The 18098-nt window shown below is 40.9% G+C and overlaps 1 protein-coding gene across 4 annotated transcripts in view; it reads left to right on the top strand.

Moving 5' to 3' along the window:
- The window catches only part of ptprz1a (protein tyrosine phosphatase receptor type Z1a), a 206604-nt gene that overhangs the window by 75624 nt on the left and 112882 nt on the right, over positions 1–18098 (top strand). For all 4 annotated transcript variants that reach the window (XM_030731182.1, XM_030731181.1, XM_030731183.1 and 1 more), the window contains exon 2: positions 14427–14489. In XM_030731182.1, coding sequence (XP_030587042.1) covers positions 14427–14489 — 63 coding nt within the window. The remainder of the gene's footprint in view (positions 1–14426; positions 14490–18098) is intronic.

Below are 18098 nucleotides of genomic sequence, written 5' to 3'. Positions count from 1 at the left end.
TTCTGTGACTCTCCATCACTCCCTTTTTTTTTACGGGTTCATTAGAGATGTCTGTGTATAACAATTAATGCCGGTTCAATCAGCATAGTGCATTGTTGTTTTGTTATGTTTTCTTTTGTTTTGTTTTTTCCTATGCCACTTTGGAATGGCTCTTTGGTGTTGGCACCATTTCATTTCTCTCTCACTTTACGCTCCTTTTCTCTTCTCTTTCTGCACCCAACATGCTTGCCATGTGTACATACAGCACACACACCGTCATACAGGATAGACACGGTCATGCAGGATGCATGCATGCGCATGCAGTACACGCACACACTCCCATCTTTAGTGAACACACAAAGCTTCACAAGCTAGTGTAAACATGAGCACACTGAGATTTGTCTCATGGAATGTACGCAGACTTGGCTCAAGGGAAAAGAGTAGGGATGGGAATCGAGAATCGGTTCTTGTAGAGAACCGGTTCCCAGTAATTCAATTCCTTGGAATCGTTAGTCTGCTTGCTTAACAATTCCGCTTATCGATTCTACTGACGTGAGGATGCATTTGCGTGATTATATTACACACGTGCCTTAGTTGATTCGGAATATATCCAACAGTGTCAAGAAAGAAGCGTCAAGATAAAAAGCATTGCAAAATTACGTTCAGTGTTTCAGCAACAGCTGTTTTATGTGCAGTCTGTGCACACGTAGCAAGCGCAAGAAGGTGGAGCCGTTACCAAGACGGTGAGCTCAGATGGAGCGAAATGAAACGTTTTTCTAGCGTCCAAAACATCAGTGCTTTTTCCTGTAACCACCGTTAAAACCTTTACTTTGAAACAGCTGGCGTTCCTTCGTCAACCACCTGATCAGTAAGAGCCAATGTGAAGAAAAGAACTTTGTAGCTGCTCCATCCACCGCTGTTTGTTTCACACAGCAAAAAACTGCAGTATGGAAGTTAATATGCAGATGAATTGTTAATACAAAAAGTATTTCTAATCAGATCACTCAGTTAATTGATGGAATAATCTATAGTTGCAGGCCCATTTTGCTGTACTGCTTTCACTATACTGTATGAATAATCTCTGGCTGCCAACAAAAGCCATGGCAGGCCTTCCTCCCAATCAGCCCGGAGCTCAGTACAATAAACGTGAAGCAATGATTTTAAATGCTGATGAAAGCGCTCCAATGCACCCTGCAATGAGGATGGTACACTGAAGTTGCTGAAGGACCTGTGTAAATAATCTAGATGTGAAGTTAGAGCCTTGATCACTCTGAATCACCTTTGGAATCCCAAACACAGAAATAAAGTGCCTAAGAGCTTTAACCACTGATTTAGCAGAGATTGATCGTAATGGATAGGCAGCTGGATACCTAGTTGCTTGACACATTACAGTCAACAAATAAACACAGCCAGACTTTGAAGGAGGCAGAGGACCAACACAGTCTATAATCAGATGTTGAAATGGCTGACTGATGACAGGAATAGGCAGCAAAGGAGCAGGTGGGATGGTCTGATTAGGTTTTCCTGTTAACTGACAGGTAAGACAGGTCCTAATATACACAGAAATGTCACGTTTCAGCCGTGGCCAGAAAAAAAAATGTTCAAGGACTCGGGCATATGTGTTCCTTAGCCCCATGTGCCCAGCAACATCAACATGGGCTGCACTGATCACAGACTGTTGGTATTTAACAGGCAGCACCACCTGCTCCACCAACACATTGGGGAGATCCCCTGCATGAGGAAGCCATCTCCTTAGGAGCACCCCATGGTGAAGAAAATAGGCTGAATGATCTTGCTGTCCCACATCAGAAGCCCTACCTGCACGATCAAATGTGTCCTTCAAGGAAGGATCAGCTTGCTGTTTCTTCACTAAATCTGCTTGAGACAAAGATAAAAGATCAGAAGGCAAGGTCAAAGGACATACAACACCCCCTTTTCCTGAACCAACCTCTGCTCCCCCCACGCCAGTAGACTGTGCCATCATGGAACGAGTCACTGCGCAGGCTAAAGACACAGCCTGCTGTGGATGATTAATTGCATGTGACTCTACAGAAGATGATTGATCTGAGGTTATCTCCACTTTATCAGGCCACATACACCCCCCTGCTAAATCATTACCCAGGATGACATCGACAGCCTTCACAGGCAGGTCTGGACGTACCCCAACTGCCACCGTTCCCTGTACCAAAGCACAAGACAAATGAACGTTATGAACAGATGCAAAAATGGCATTCAAATCAATTCCTCTAATAGGAACACAGCTCCCAGTATCCAACTGTGGAGAAAAAGGCAAAACTGACTTCCTGACAAAAATGTTTAGAGCTCCTGAATCTCTTAAAATCATAACTGGAACTTTCTGCTTCCCACCAGCCAAAGACAGAAACCCCTCAGATAGAAATGGGGCATAACCCACAACCACTTCATCGGCAGCTAATGTTTTAGTCTGCATCTGAAAAGGTGATACTACACTGGACACACTCACAGTAGAAGCACTAACTGGAACAGCTAAGCCAGCAGGCTTAGGCGACAAAGCACTGGGCCCTCTTTAATGCTTCAAAGAATGGCAGTCATTTTTCCAATGACCCCTCCGCTGACAATTGCAAATCCTACCGGGATTATTCTTCCAAAATGTGCGACAATCATGTTGAACAAAACTCCAAACCTGTCCTCTCCCTGGCAGCAGCATCTTTGGCATCAAAATCTCAACACTTATCACCAAAAATAGGCTTATGGGTCAACACAAATTTATCAGCCAGTACGGCTGCCTCACATAGGGCTTTAATCTTTCTTTCATTGAGGTGGGTAGCAATATAGCCAGGAACAGATAATTTGAACTGCTCGAACACTATAAGGTCACACAATTTCTCAAATGGAACCACATCCGATGCAATACACGAATGCCCAAAATGGGTAACCAACTCCCTCACAAACGTCACATGCGTTTGTTTATCAGATTTCTTCCAATTTCTAAAACGCTGCCTATAGGCCTCAGGAACCAGTTCATATGCCTTCAACACTGCATCCTTCACTGTTTTATAGACTTTACACTGCTCTGAAGACAAAGCTGCAAAAGCCTCCTGTGCTTTACCAGTAAAAACATATTGCAGTAGCAAAGTTCATTCAATATCAGACCAGTTTCTTGAGTCGGCAAGATGCTCAAACATACAAAAAAAAAACCCACACATTTGGGTCCCTCTCATTCAACTTAGGGAGCATGCGTTAATTACCTATAATGTCAAATCATGTAACTTCCAAATAATAAAGCCCCAGGTCCAGATGGTTTTCCAGCAGAGTTTTATAAGAAATTTTGGCCTTTGCTAGCACCCACTTTCTTCAGAATGGTAACTCAGATTCAAAATGATCTCACACTAGCTCCAAATGCACTGCTCAAAAAAAAATAAAGGGAACACTTAATCAACACAATATAACTCCAAGTAAATCAAACTTCTGTGAATTCAAACTGTCCACCTAGGAAGCAACACTGATTCACAATCAATTTCACATGCTGTTGTGCAAATGGAATAGACAACAGGTGGAAATTATTAGCAATTAACAAGACACACTCAATAAATGAGTGGTTCTGCAGGTGGGGACCACAGGCTACTTCTCAGTACCTATGCTTTTTGGCTGATATTTTGGTCACTCTTGAATGTTGGTGGTGCTTTCACACTCGTGGTAGCATGAGACTGACTCTACAACCAACACAAGTGGCTCAGGTAGTGCAGCTCATCCAGGATGGCACATCAATGCGAGCTGTGGCAAGAAGGTTTCCAGTGTCTGTCAGCGTAGTGTCCAGAGGCTGGAGGTGCTACCAGGAGACAGGCCAGTACACCAGGAGACGTGGAGGGGGCCGTAGGAGGGCAACAACCCAGCGGCAGGACCGCTACCTCCGCCTTTGTGCAAGAAGGAACAGAAGGAGCACTCCCAGAGCCCTGCAAAATGACCTCCCGATGTCCACGGATGGTGCATGTGTCTGCACAAATGGGTGCTCTTCACAGATGAAAGCAGGTTCACACTGAGCACATGTGACAGACGTGACAGAGTCTGGAGACGCCGTGGAGAGCGATCTGCTGCCTGCAATAATTTGTAAAGTCCTTGCTAGAAGATTAGATATTGCTCCATTCATAGCACATCCTGATCAAACAGGTTTTATCAAGGGTTGATATTCATCCAATAATACACGCAGACTAATTAATGTAATAAATTACTGTTCTATTAACAAATTAGAGACCACACTTGTTTCTTTAGTTGTTTCTTTGGGCAGCACGGTGGCGCAGTGGTTAGCACTGCTGCCTCACAGTTAGAATACCATCTGGAAGGCCTGGGTTCGATTCCACCTTGGCCTAGGCCTCTCCCTCTCTCTGTGTGGAGTTTGCATGTTCTCCCCGTGCTTGCGTGGGTTTCCTCCGGGTACTCCGGTTTCCTCCCACATTCCAAAAGACATGCACTTACTGGGGTTAGGTTAATTGGCTAATCTAAATTGCCCATAGGTGTGACTGAGTGCGTGAATGTGAGTGTGAAAGGTTGTCTGTCACTCCGTGTTGGCCCTGCAACAGGCTGGCAACCCTTTCAGGGTGTACCCTGCCTCTCGCCCTATGACAGCTGGGATAGGCTCCAGCCCCCCCGCGACCCTTAACAGGATGTGCGGCAGAAAAATGGATGGATGCGTGGAGTTGTTTCTTTAGATGCAGAGAAGGCATTTGATTGGGTAAATTGGAAAGCAGTTAGTTAGCAGTTCTACAGAAATTTAGATTTGGTTCATCCTTCATAAACTGGATCAGAACACTATACAGCTCTCCAAATGCATGTTAGGACAAATGATATTTCCCAAAGCTTCAGTCTGCAGAGGGGCACCAGGAAGGGCTGTCCACTTTCGCCTTCACTTTTTGTCATTTTCATTGAGCCACCAGCAGCACTAGCATCAATTCAACAAAATGTAGATATTAAAGGAATTCAAACAGAAAATGCAGACCGTAAGATAAGCCTTTATGCTGATGGTATATTACTTTTCCTTGGCAACTCACAAGCTTCTCCTACGGAGACGATCACACTGATAGAAAAGTTCTCATTTATATCAGAACACTCCATCAACTGGAGTAAATCAACAGCTTTGCCTCTGATTTGTAATTTTCAGAACACCCCCACCACCCCACTACAGATAGGCAACATTAGATATTTAGGTATAAACTTTTCTGCCAGGCTGTCAGACCTGGTACGGTTGAATCATATTCCTTTACTAAAAACAATAGAGGAACGTTGGAACTCTCTACCTATATCTGTTACCACAGTAAAAATGACAATTCTGCCTAAAATTAATTATCTGTTCTCACTAATCCCTAACAAACCTTCCGTTGCTTGGTTTAAGTCACTAGACTCAAACATTTTAAAATTTTTATGGAAAAATAAAACCTCAAGAATTAATCTAAAGACTCTACAAAACCCAAAACAAAATGGTAGTCTTGAACTGCCAAACTTTTATCACTATTTCTTATCCAATAGATTACAGTATATTTCAAGGTGGATCAAATCAAACTTTTTAGACAGTCCACGGCTGGATTTAGAAAAAGCACTTTGTGTAAATATAAGAATCTTGGATTTACCTTTTATTAGCTCCAGTATTAAACATCATAACTGCTTTAAAATTCTTAACATAAACACGTCTCTGACAGCCTGGTGGGAATTTTTAAAGATAACCATGTTCTTCACTTATCCCATATAAACTGACACCCATTTGGAACAATCCAGATATATGCCAGAAAAATAAAGTACTAAATTTTTCAGCATGGAAAGAGAAAGGAATAAAGAATCTAGAACATATCATTCAAGATAGAGCTTTCATTTCATTTCAAGAAATAATTTCAAACTTTGGAATCAGCAACAGTAAATTTCTGGAATGTCATCAGTTGAGGTCCATCATACAGGCAAAGTTTAATTTAAATTATCTGAACTTAGAAATGCCTGTATGGGTAACAGAATTTTTAAATCTCTGTACCCCAAAATTGTTATCAAAACCATATAAGTTATTGGTAAGTATTAATGATTCAATCTCCCTTCCAACTGCAAAATGGGAGCGAGATCTTTCCATCAACCCAGATGAAAACTTCTGGACACACACCTTCAAAATAACTAAAAATCCAAATTTACAACTTATACAATACAAAACTCTCCATAGAATACACTATACGGGACACATTCTGTGTCCCGTATAGTGTATTCTATGGCTGTTCTGACAAAATGTTGTCACAGCAACGTCCGTGAGGACGTTAAAAGGAATGGCGAGATCTGTACAGGCATGAACGAATGAACCCGGCTGACTGTCTGACTGTCTCGCTCTCACGCCGTCACTGCTTCTCTCGATTACCACAAACACACACAGCGCTGCCCCGTCCCCCTTCTCCTCTCAGTCGGGAGTGCAGGTCGAGTGAAGCAGTGATGCGTGAGCGCGAGTCAGCCGGGTTCATTCATTCATGCCTGTACAGTTTTGGCATGGTTACAGCCAACAGTAACAAAACTGAATTATGAACAAAGGCGATTTTTGCTGGCAATCTCTCGCCAAACCTTTCATCCTCACTGACACTGCCGTATCAAGATTAACGTGGAAGCGTATGTACTAATATTGAAAAGTTTTGCAAGATCTCGCAAAAGTAACTCGGGATCTCGCAAAACTTTTGCAAGATATCGCAAAAGTGCCTCTTTTTTTTTTTCTCTCTCATGTTTTTTTTTTTCCCCCCATGTCCCTTGTGGGGTTCCGTAATTCTAGGTTCAGCAACCGAGGCGAGAGAATGCCCCGCCTGCCCCTTTCCTTCTGTTACAACCTGTGTGTCAGACCATGGCAGAAAGCTACATGCACCACACAGCAGGCAGAGGGCGCCCATTCCCCCACAAGTGGAGTAGTGCGGTAGGCGCTGCTGCGGCGATTGCAATGCGTTGGGGGGAGGGGGGCGGTCATGCCGCCCTAGATGAAAGGCCGCCCTGGGCGGCTGCCCATATCACCCGTATCAGAAACCGTTGTCAGTCCTTTTTGTCTTTAGCCCAGGCGAGATGCTTCTGACCCCGTCTCTTGTTCAGGAGTGGCTTGACACAAGGAATGCGACAGCTGAAACCCATATCTTGCATAGATCTGTGCGTAGTGGTTCTTGAAGCACTGACTCCAGCTGCAGTCCACTCTTTGTGAATCTCCCCCACATTTTTGAATGGGTTTTATTTCACAATCCTCTCCAGGGTGCGGTTATCCCTATTGCTTGTACACTTTTTTCTACCACATGTTTTCCTTCCCTTCGCCTCTCTGTTAATGTGCTTGGACACAGAGCTCTGACAGAGCAATGACCTTTTGTGTCTTGCCCTCCTTGTGCAAGGTGTCAATGGTTGTCTTTTGGACAACTGTCAAGTCCGCAGTCTTCCCCATGATTGTGTAGCCTACAGAACTAGACTGAGAGACCATTTAAAGGCCTTTGCAGGTGTTTTGAGTTAATTAGCTGATTAGAGTGTGGCACCAGGTGTCTTCAATATTGAATCTTTTCACAATATTCTAATTTTCTGAGATACTGAATTTGGGGTTTTCATTAGTTGTCAGTTATAATCATCAAAATTAAAAGAAATAAACATTTGAAATATATCAGTCTGCGTGTAATGAATGTTTCACTTGAATGAAAAGTTTTACTTTTTGAATGGAATTACTAAAATAAATCAACTTTTTCATGATATTCCAATTTTATGACCAGCAAAGTAAATGGCAAAGAAAAAAATAATCTACAGATTGTGTCTATCAGCCCATAAAGAAGGCTGAAACATAAAGAAGCAGAGCAGCCAATAGGGTGATTTCACATGAAAACTGCATTGCTGCAGGAATGGGGCAGCTCAGAGTGAAAGGAGTGAAATAAAACTCAGTGGTAGCATCTGCCCTTCTCTACGAAGTGGTCTGCTGGAGGGGGCACCGAAAGGGACAGGAGCAGGATTGACAAACTGGTGCAGAGATTGAACTCTGTGCTGGGATGTCCTCTGGAGTCTGTAGTGGTGGTGGGTGAGAAGAGGATGTTAGCAAAGCTGACATCCATTATAGAAAACTCCCATCACCCCTCTGCATGAGACCATGGGTGCGCAGAGCAGCTCCTTCAGTCAGAGACTAAAACATCCTCACTGCAGGAAGGAACGCTTTTGCAGGTCATTCACATTAACACATTTTGATGTCATGAGTCACTTGGACACTTTACCTCCACTGTCATCACTTTATGGACACAGTGCACCTTTACATATAGTACATATGCATTTTATTTATTTACACTCCCACCCATTAATGCATACTGTGTATGCTGTATACAAACTACCGGCTACAAATGTATGTAGTGTTTTGATATCTGTATGCAGTGTTTGATGTAGATGTGTATATGTACATGTGTATTGATACAGTGGCTTGCAAAAGTATTCATACCTCTTGAACTTTTCCATATGTTGTCACATTACAACCACAAACATAAATATATTTCACTGGAATTTAATGTGAAAGACCAACACAAAGTGGTATACAATTGTGAAGTGGAACAAAAATTATACATGATTCAAAACATTTTTTACAAATAAAAACTGAAAAGTGCGGTGTGCAAAAGTATTCAGCCCCCCTGAGTCAATACTCTGTGGAACCACCTTTTGCTGCAATTACAGCTGCAAGTCTTTTAGGGTATGTCTCCACCAGCTTTGCACATCTAGTGACTGAAATTTTTGCCCATTCTTTGCAAAACACCTCCAGCTCAGTCAGATTAGATGGAGAACAGCAGTGAACAGCAGTTTTCAGATCTTGCCACAAATTCAACTCTGACCAACTTTCCTGTCTGCTGAAGAGAAGCAGCCCCAGAGCATGATGTTTTGACATCATATTTGACAGTGGGGATGGTGTGTTCAGAGTGATGTGCAGTGTTAATTCTCAGCCACACACAGCATTTTGCATTTTGGCCAAAGAGTTGAATTTTGGTCTCATCTGACCAAAGCACCTTGTCCCACATGTTTGCTGTGTCTCCAACATGGCTTCTGGCAAACTGCTAATGGGACTTTTTATGGTTTTCTTTTAACAATGGCTTTCTTCTTGCCACTCTTCCATAAAGACCACATTTGTGCAGTGCACGACTGTGGACAGATTTCCCCACCTGAGCTGTGGATCTCTCCATTTCGTCCAGAGTCACCGTGGGCCTCTTGGCTGCATCTCTGATCAGTGCTCTCCTTGTTCGGCCTGTAAGTTTAGGTGGACGGCCTTGTCTTGGTAGGTTTACAGTTGTGCCATACTCTTTCCATTTCCAGATAATGGATTGAACAGTGCTCCGTGAGATGTTCAAAGCTTGGGAAATCTTTTTATAGCCTAAGCCTGCTTTAAACTTCTCCACAACCTTATTCCTGACCTGTCTGGTGTGTTCTTTGGACTTTGTGATGCTGTTTACTCCCCAATATTCTCTTAACCAACCTCTGAGGCCATCACGGAGCAGCTGTATTTGTACTGAGATTAGATTACACCCAGGTGGACTCTTTTTAGTCATTAGCAGACATCAGGCAACTTCTGAATGCAATTGGTTGCACTCAGAGAAGTCTTCAAAATTAAAAGAAACAGACATTTGAAATATGTCAGTTTGCAGAGGTGGCAAAAGTACTGACATTCTGTACTTAAGTAGAAGTACAAGTACTTGTGTTAAAAAATACTTTGGTAAAAGTTGAAGTACTGGTTCAAATTCTCTACTTAAGTAAAAGTAAAAAAGTACAGGCTCTGAAATGTACTGAAAGTAAGAAAGTAAAAGTAATTCTTTGGAGGACGTTTCTACCTGCTATTGTTGTGTAAAACTAACTGAACCTCATTGTATATTATTGTAATAATATAAAATAATATTACATGAGAATCCAAACGTTATTCCAATCTAAATTTTAATCCTAATGAATGCACTCAGCTTGAATCTGTTATGTAGGACACAAACTGTGAAAGGGAATTTAAACACAGCTCTGTTCTCTGTGTCCTCCATAGTAGAGGGTGACTGTGCCTCCACCAAACATGAGGATACTCAGGGGTTACAGTGGGATTCAGCAAGTGGAGGAACCCTAAGATCTGCTGTAGTGGCTCTGCATGGGGAGAAGAATCACAACTTTCTATTGTGAGCTCCAGTAAATGATATTGGTGTGCAGGCTGTGATCAGCTGACCTGCTGCTGCTGCTCTGAGGTTTACTGCTCTGTGTGGATGAACTGAATTCACAAAGATGTAACCCAGTATTTCACAGCTATCTGAGCTGATCTCCATCCCCTACACTGACAGCATACAGGCTGTAGAAATGCTGGATTCAGTGAATGAATCTCAGCATCAGCAGCTTTGATTCAAACTCATCTCTGCTGCACTGATGTAACCTGTAACTCTGACCATGAACACAGCCTCTGTGCTCCAGTCCAGTTGTACTGTAAATACAGTACAACAAGCTAACCTATTTATTACATACTAAACTGCAGTATTTTCATAGAATCTTTGAATTACACAAAGTCAGCATACTTCAGTTTGTTTTGCAGTCCTTACCCTTCTGCTCATTGCCTCTGGCTCTCTGGGGCTCCTGCCCTTTGGTCGTGGGAGCTCTGCCTAGAGTCTCTCTACTTCCTCCTCTGGGGTGTGCACACAGTTATCAGGATGTGTGCCTGCAGATCTTCTGACTTCAGGCTTCTGACTAATCCTATATATATATATATATATATATATATATATATATATATATATTATAAAAAAAATATACTAAAGCTTCTGACTACTGGCTGTACATTCTATAAGACTGAAAACGAAAGGAGACAGAGCTTTTGCCTCAGTGGCTCCCTGGCTCTAGAACGCTCTCCCTGCCCATCTTAGAGTGGCAGACTCATTGATGTGCTTTAAAGGTCTTGAGAGGTGCTATATAAATAAAGTTTTACTTACTTCTGAGCTCCTTGTGGGCTGCAGATGGCGCGGGTCCCCTGGACCTTTCCGTGTTTGCCTCTAGATTCCGGAGGGCATGGTTGCAGCTTTTCACCCTCATTACTGAGTATGTTTCATGACAGAAACACGTAGACACATACATTGCAACATAACACAGCAAGATTATGTGTGTGCAACGTGTGTGTGTGTGTATGTACGTATGCATGTGTGTATGTATATATGTGTGTATGTATATATGTATGCGTATGTATATATATATCATGTGTATCTAACTTTGTCCCTTTATTTCTTTTGTTCTCTCCTTTTTTCTTCTTTCTCTCTCTTCTTCTTACTCTTTCCTTCCTGCCTGCAAGACCTGGCAGTCATATTGTATGAACATTTACCAAAATGAATGAATAAATAAAACGACAAACTTTAACAAGTGTAGCCTATAGAGAACATATAGAGCTCTTCTTGTAAAAGCAAATATGTTTGGTACAACAATGCATTCGGATTATGATTCTGTTTGCAAAAACTGCCAGACATGACTGGCATTTAAAAAAGCAAAAGGAAAATGCTTTACAGCTTGTGGCTGCACCACAAGGTTAGTACTGTCATGTCATCTGCAAACTTAATGAAGACATTGCTGTCATGGGTCAAAAGTTTCTGCCATATATATACACACAACCTTGCTGTGTTATGTTTTAATCTATGTGTGTGTCTCTGTCAAGAAACGTGCTCAGTAATGAGGGTGAGAAGCCAGAACCACGTACTTTGATAACGTGGTTGTGGCTAACTTATAGACTCCAATTTGTTCATGTAAATGGGATTTTGTCTTCACACACTACGGTTAATTATGGAGATTTAGATAGGGACCTTGGAACACATACCTAAAACAGGCGGACATGGAAAAAAATATCTATGCATAGGTTTTTTTTTCATTTCATTGCAATATAATAAACCCCCAAAATGACTACCAAAAGCAGTGTGTGTTCTGGTTGCTGCTAAAAGCCCCAGGCTTAAAACTGGACACTGCAGCTCAAGAAAAAGAGTAATTCCACCTCCACACTTGTTTGTTTTGTTAGATGGCCTTTTGTTTGATTCATACTGTGTGTGTAGTTAAGTTATAGGTCTATTAAAAGGCCCATCGAGGCCAAACTGTTTTCCTTTCTTATATTGCAATGAAATGCAGTATGTTATTTCATTTGGGGCAGACCACACATTTTTAAATGACTATGCATGGTATATTTACATATTTGGTACTGCTGGATTTAGAAAACAAGCACATTAACTCAAAAAGCCTACTGTGTTAGATGACAGTAAATACAGCATAATAATAATGTTTTGGACTGGAGATTTAATTTTCTCAATACTTCACTTTCTCTCAGTTGGGGCACTCATACATTAAATGACTTAACACCTTGATTATGCAGGCTACATTTACATATTACATACTACCTCCTGGTTGTAGCTCAGGAGGTAAAGCAGGTCACCCATTGATCGGAAGGTCGGCGGTTTGATTCCTGGCTGCTCCGGGTTGCATGCCGGTGCATTGGAGTATGAATGTGTGTGCAATGTTAGACAGTAAAAGCACTTAGTTTAGTTACTCATGGAAGTGCTTGTGTGAATGGGTAAATGTGTTTTATAAGCATATGGAGTGCCGATTTGGTATTGGTGGATTCAGTACAACCTCACCTTTCCAACAAGCCATCATATGAGTTTCTATGACAATCCCTGTCAAAGCAATTATAAAGTAAGGGACACTTCACAAATGTCAACATTTTCCAGAGTGTACAAAGTGTACAATGGGGGGAGGGGGGTAACACCCAGGGTATGCTTTTCAAATAGCTAGAAAATGTCAGTCTGTGTAATTTGAGTGCTGCCACTTGACCGTCAGTGCCCGAGGCATCCACACCACTGCACCATTGCGTAATCTGCAGGATATGGCCTGAGGTCTGGCGGATCAGTTCAAATGCCTCATTGAATTCTCTAAAATAGGCCATCATCGATTCACAAAATGACTCTAGTTACAATATTAGACAGGAACAAGCTGTGAGTGCGGTGCAGCAGGTGTGGAAAGCAGCCAAAGCTGCCAGAGATAAATTCAAAAAGAAGTGGAAGCATTGTTCCAAAAAATGGGAACCGTATGCAGTAAACTGCAGAAAATGATGACGGATTTCCCTATTTTCATCTGTGCTGGCCCGTATATTTGTGCGTGATCTGGCCATTGGCACTGTTGCCAGCTTTTGGGCAACAAAACTTGCTGTTGGCTGTCTCAAAAGTCGCTAAAGGACGAATCGAGGTCCGGGGATGTGTGTGCTGTCCCCATCTGTGCTAAAGAGAGGTCTGGGCGATGCCACAGCATACTAAGTAATGATGTGCGGATTGATATTGAAATATTGATACCTCCAATAACAGACCTTTATGCTTTAAAACCAATTTGCAAATCCAAGTATCAATACTTTAAATACTTCAGTCATTTGAGATAATGTATCTTAACAAGAACATGTTAGAAAGTAACTAAATTGAGATCCTGCCTAAATGAGATGGGGTTGATGGGAACTAATTTTTCTTCTTCCTGGTAAGTGTGTAATGCGTAAGGACGTAATACCTAAGTGCAGACTGCTGCTTCTCACTCACTCAAATATAGTCACAATGGCAAAATGTAAAAGAAGTCATGCATGGAGCTATTTGAGCTCCACAAATAGCCAAGACACAATCTGTGATGTTTGTGGGAAATGACTAGTAAATGACGCTGCTACCTCAATGTACTGTATATAAAATGAAGAAATGACTTGTTCTCACCCTCGTTAATAAAGAATATATTGTACTGTCTGTTAAGATACTGAAGAAGATTGCCAGCAATAGTTGCTGTTTTATTAAACCTAATATGCATGTCTTTAGAATGTGGGAGGAAGAGTACCTGTAGAGAACAAGCACAAGTAGCACATGCAAACTCCACACAGAAACTGAACTCTACCCAATCAGCAGTGTCAAACCAGGAACTTTCTTGCAGCAGTGCTAACCATTACACTGTGAAGCAGTTTTCTGCAAATTCTGTTAAGTATAGGTGAGAACTGAAAACAGGAAGACAATTTGAAAACAAGCAAAATCAAAGGCAACAGGACAAGCAAGATCACATCTGTATTCTTAGGTGATTAACTTATCCTCTCCAGTTTTTATTGCTTGAGTACCACTGTGCTAGTTTTCAGCTGTAGGATTGCTTGGCAGCATGTTTGGTGTAACCTTAGCATGGACAACAACTGTCATATAGGCTGTAAAAATCCAGCCTGTTAATAAAGCCATCATCCTAGAAATTTAAAGACTCTTGTTGTGATGACTTTGTTAAACTTTTTAACTTTTTAAATAGTCATGCATCTGATGCTATAAAAGGCTGATTGTTATTGGATTTATAAAGATGTGGCCATGGAAGTAGATTTAGATTTGATTTGTGTAAAAAAAAAAAAAAAAGTGCACCAACAAGCTGTCAAGAATACTCTATATAGAACACGCTTTGGTGACCATCTCTTTTTTTCTGTCTTGTAGCTGAAGGATATGTATACAGGAATCAACGCAAATTTTCCGAAGATATTGACTGGTCATATACAGGTGAGTCTGAACAGTCTTAGGTGACAAAATGAAAAAGTTTGACCATCCAGCACAATCCTGTCCTTGAAAGTAAAAGTACAATAACATGGTGTCAACAGAGTGAGAGGTTTTCATTATCTTGTGTGATGGTTCAGTGCTATAGTTTTGTATGCTTCTGGTGTTCTCTGAACAATTAAGGGGGAGCAGAAATATAAATAAATGAGACAAAGAAGTTGATCTCACTGATGTATGAATCTATTAAATTCCTTGCCCTTTAAAGTCCAAGTCCAAGACTCAGAACTGTTAAGATTAAGTGTGGCTTACCAGGGGAAACTTGTCTTTGTGTGTGTGTACATTCATCAGGCAAAACATTATGACCACTGACAGGTGAAGTGAATAACACTGGTTATCTCTTCATCACAGATGGAAAGGAAAATCATCAACCTACTAGGGTTTAATCCCGGGACCCGGGATTCCCAGGAAATGCAATCAGAACCATTTCCCGTTTCCCGGGAAACGTTAAGACGGGAAACCGGGAAAAAAATATGCCTGCCCTGAACAATAAAGAAATATCTGTTTAACTTCAAGTGTTTCTTTTCCTCGTTTGCAGCCGCTTACTAACAATCATGAATTAGGATACGGGCCTAATGTGTGAAGAAAGTATCATGAAATAGATTACTTTAACATATTTCGCTTTTAAAATGGAGTTGAGTAAACTGTATATTTTTTTAGGCTATAATGATTGGCCAGTTTTTTAAAAGACGATTCACAACGAACCTACTTTAACCCTTAGAAATGGCGTTATAAATTTACTGTTGCCAGAATGGCAATGACCAAGTCGTAGTGCATTACTCAAGGCCCTGTGTTATGTCATATTATAGTGTAGTACAGTAGTTAACTTTTCAATGACTATTACAGCGTTCCACTGGTGGAACGGTGTGCATTGTGGAGATATAGTGCAACAGATGTGACCACGACAGCGAAAGTGGCTGAGCCTTTATCAATGCTGTGTGGAGATGAACCGTATTGTTGTGCACCAGCAATTGTAAAATAGCTTGGTATAGTTCCAAGGGAGTGTTGAGGATCGATACAAGACCGCATAGCTCGAGCACTCGAATGCCAAGATGTAGGTTTTATTGCATTAATCAAGCCAACGTTGCCCCCTACTGGGCATAACAGGACATAGCTGGAAAGCTACCTCTATAATATCAAAATAGGTTAAGCCCAACACAAGCTACAGAAGGCCTAATTAAAATAAAAAAAAAAAAATAATAATAATTTTTCCCGGGATTCCCGGGAAATGGCTCGTCTTTTCCCGAGATTTGATTCATGTCATTTTCGGGAAAAATATTAAACCCTACAACCTACAGAGGGTTGGATTGAAAGATACCCCAAAAATCAAAGTTAAAAAAATTGTGCCATATTATCCCCCGTCTTTATCAGTAAGGTGTTTATTGTGGGTCCATGTCCATTTTATGGCGCATGCATGCATGCATGCACCTGCCTAATTTTGTTTAAATAATTATTACACACTTTCTGTAAATCCTATGAACTTCATTTCACTTCTCAAATATCACTGTATTTGTCTGCTATATAATATATTTAACTGAAAATGTTGATCCCTAACAACCAATGATTTATAAAGGAAAATCATGAAAATAATCAGGTGTGCCCAAACTTTTTCATACCACTGTAAGATGAGTCCTGATTATTCAAGACCAGTGTTAATTTATTTGTTTGTTAATTTTTATAGTTTTTGTCCGTGACCCTATTTTTCATGACGAAAACAATACGATAACTAAATTAAAACTACATAAAAGGATAAAAACTATAACAAAATTAATTGACACTTTCGTCAACAAATGAAAATAAGACGAAAATGCTTGGCGGGGACAACATCCAATCAGAAATTATTTAATTTTGTGACAGGGCGGAACAAGTTAGGAAAACATCCAGTCAGAACTGATTTAATTTTGTGATCGGGTGGGACAAGTTAGGAAAACATCCAATCAAATGCACAGTTGCACAAATATGTTCTAAACCCAGGAAGGCCAAACTAGCCTGTGATTTATCTTTACTTCCAATAGAATTCAGTTATTTAAATAATGTCAGCAGGGAGAAAGAGAAGAGCCTACGCATGGACACATTTGTCCTTTGACGTTGTGTCAAACAAAATGATGTGTAAACCATGTAGGGCGACTATCTCGGGTAAAAACACAACAAATATTAAACAACATATGCAAAGGTAAGCATTTTAATGTCATGCAGGTTAAAGTGTTTTTCCCAGTTTAGCGTTTGTGTTTAAAGAAAATTACCACACAGCGGTGGATTAGCCTTTCCTAATATTAGTCCTGAACACTGCCCTGTACCTTTCAGAGCATCTCCTGCTATAAAACACTCGTATTATCTCAGTAAGGTGGTGTTAATGATCAGGAACTGAAGAAAAAAACATTTACATTTTACACCCTTTATATTTTAGTCAACTAAATTGACTATAGATTTAGTCAATTATATTCTTACGATATTTTCGTCGACTAAAACTAGACTAAAACTAAAACTATTCAGATGACTAAATTATGACTAAAACTAAATCAAAATTTGCTGTCAAAATTAACACTGTTCAAGATCTTGTATATGAGAAGAAGAATTTTAAATTCTATTTTGGGTTTAGCAGGGTGCAATGACAAGAAGCCAATATGGGAGAAATGTGCTCTCTCTTTTTATTATGTATGGGGTGGCTGTAGCTCAGTAGGTAGAGCAGGTCACCTACTGATTGGAAGGTCAGAGGTTTGATTCCCGGCTACTCCAGGCTACATGCCAATGTATCCTTGGGCAAGATACTTAACCCCAAGTTGCTCTCGATGCAACCGTCGGAGTGTGAATGTGTGTGCTAATTAAAAGCACTTAGCTTAATTAATCATGTGCTTGTATGAATGGGTGTGCATGGGTAAATGTAAAAACGTGTGGTATAAGTGCTTTGAGTGCTCAGACTGAGTAGAAAAGCGCTATATAAGAACTAGTCCATTTTCTCCCTGTCAGTACTCTAGCAGCAGCATTTTGGATTAGCTGAAGGTTTTTCAGGGAGCTTTTAGGACAGCCTGATAATAATGACTTAAAGTAGTCCAGCCTAGAAGTAATAAATTCATGAATTAGCTTTTCAGCATCACTCCGAGACAACATGTATTTAATTTTAGAAATATTGCACAAATGCAAAAAAGCAGTCCTGCATATTTGCTTAATATGTGCATTGAAGGACATATCCTGGTCAAAAACAACTAAGGTGTCACTGGAGGCCAACACAACACCATCTAGCGTAAGTATAAACCATCACTGACCCACCACCAAACTAGATGTTACAGGCAGCATAACATTCTCCACGACTTCTCCAGACCCTTTCACGTATATCACATCTGTCACGTTATCTGTGAAAAGCACAGTACTCCAGTGGTGGACCTGCCAATTCTGGTATGATAGGCAGTGAGCACTAGAAGATAGTGGGCCCTCAACTGACTTTCAAGTCTGCTTCTGATTGTTTGGTCAGAGACATTCACACCATTGCTCATTCTGTTCCTCCTTGCACAAAGGAGCAGATAGCAATCCTGTTGATGGGTTAAGCACATTCTATTGCCC

This window comes from Archocentrus centrarchus, chromosome 6 (genome assembly GCF_007364275.1).
Source record: "Archocentrus centrarchus isolate MPI-CPG fArcCen1 chromosome 6, fArcCen1, whole genome shotgun sequence".
Lineage (NCBI taxonomy): Eukaryota > Metazoa > Chordata > Actinopteri > Cichliformes > Cichlidae > Archocentrus > Archocentrus centrarchus.
Note: the sequence above shows the minus strand (reverse complement) of the source record. Positions and strands in the feature narration are given on the sequence as shown.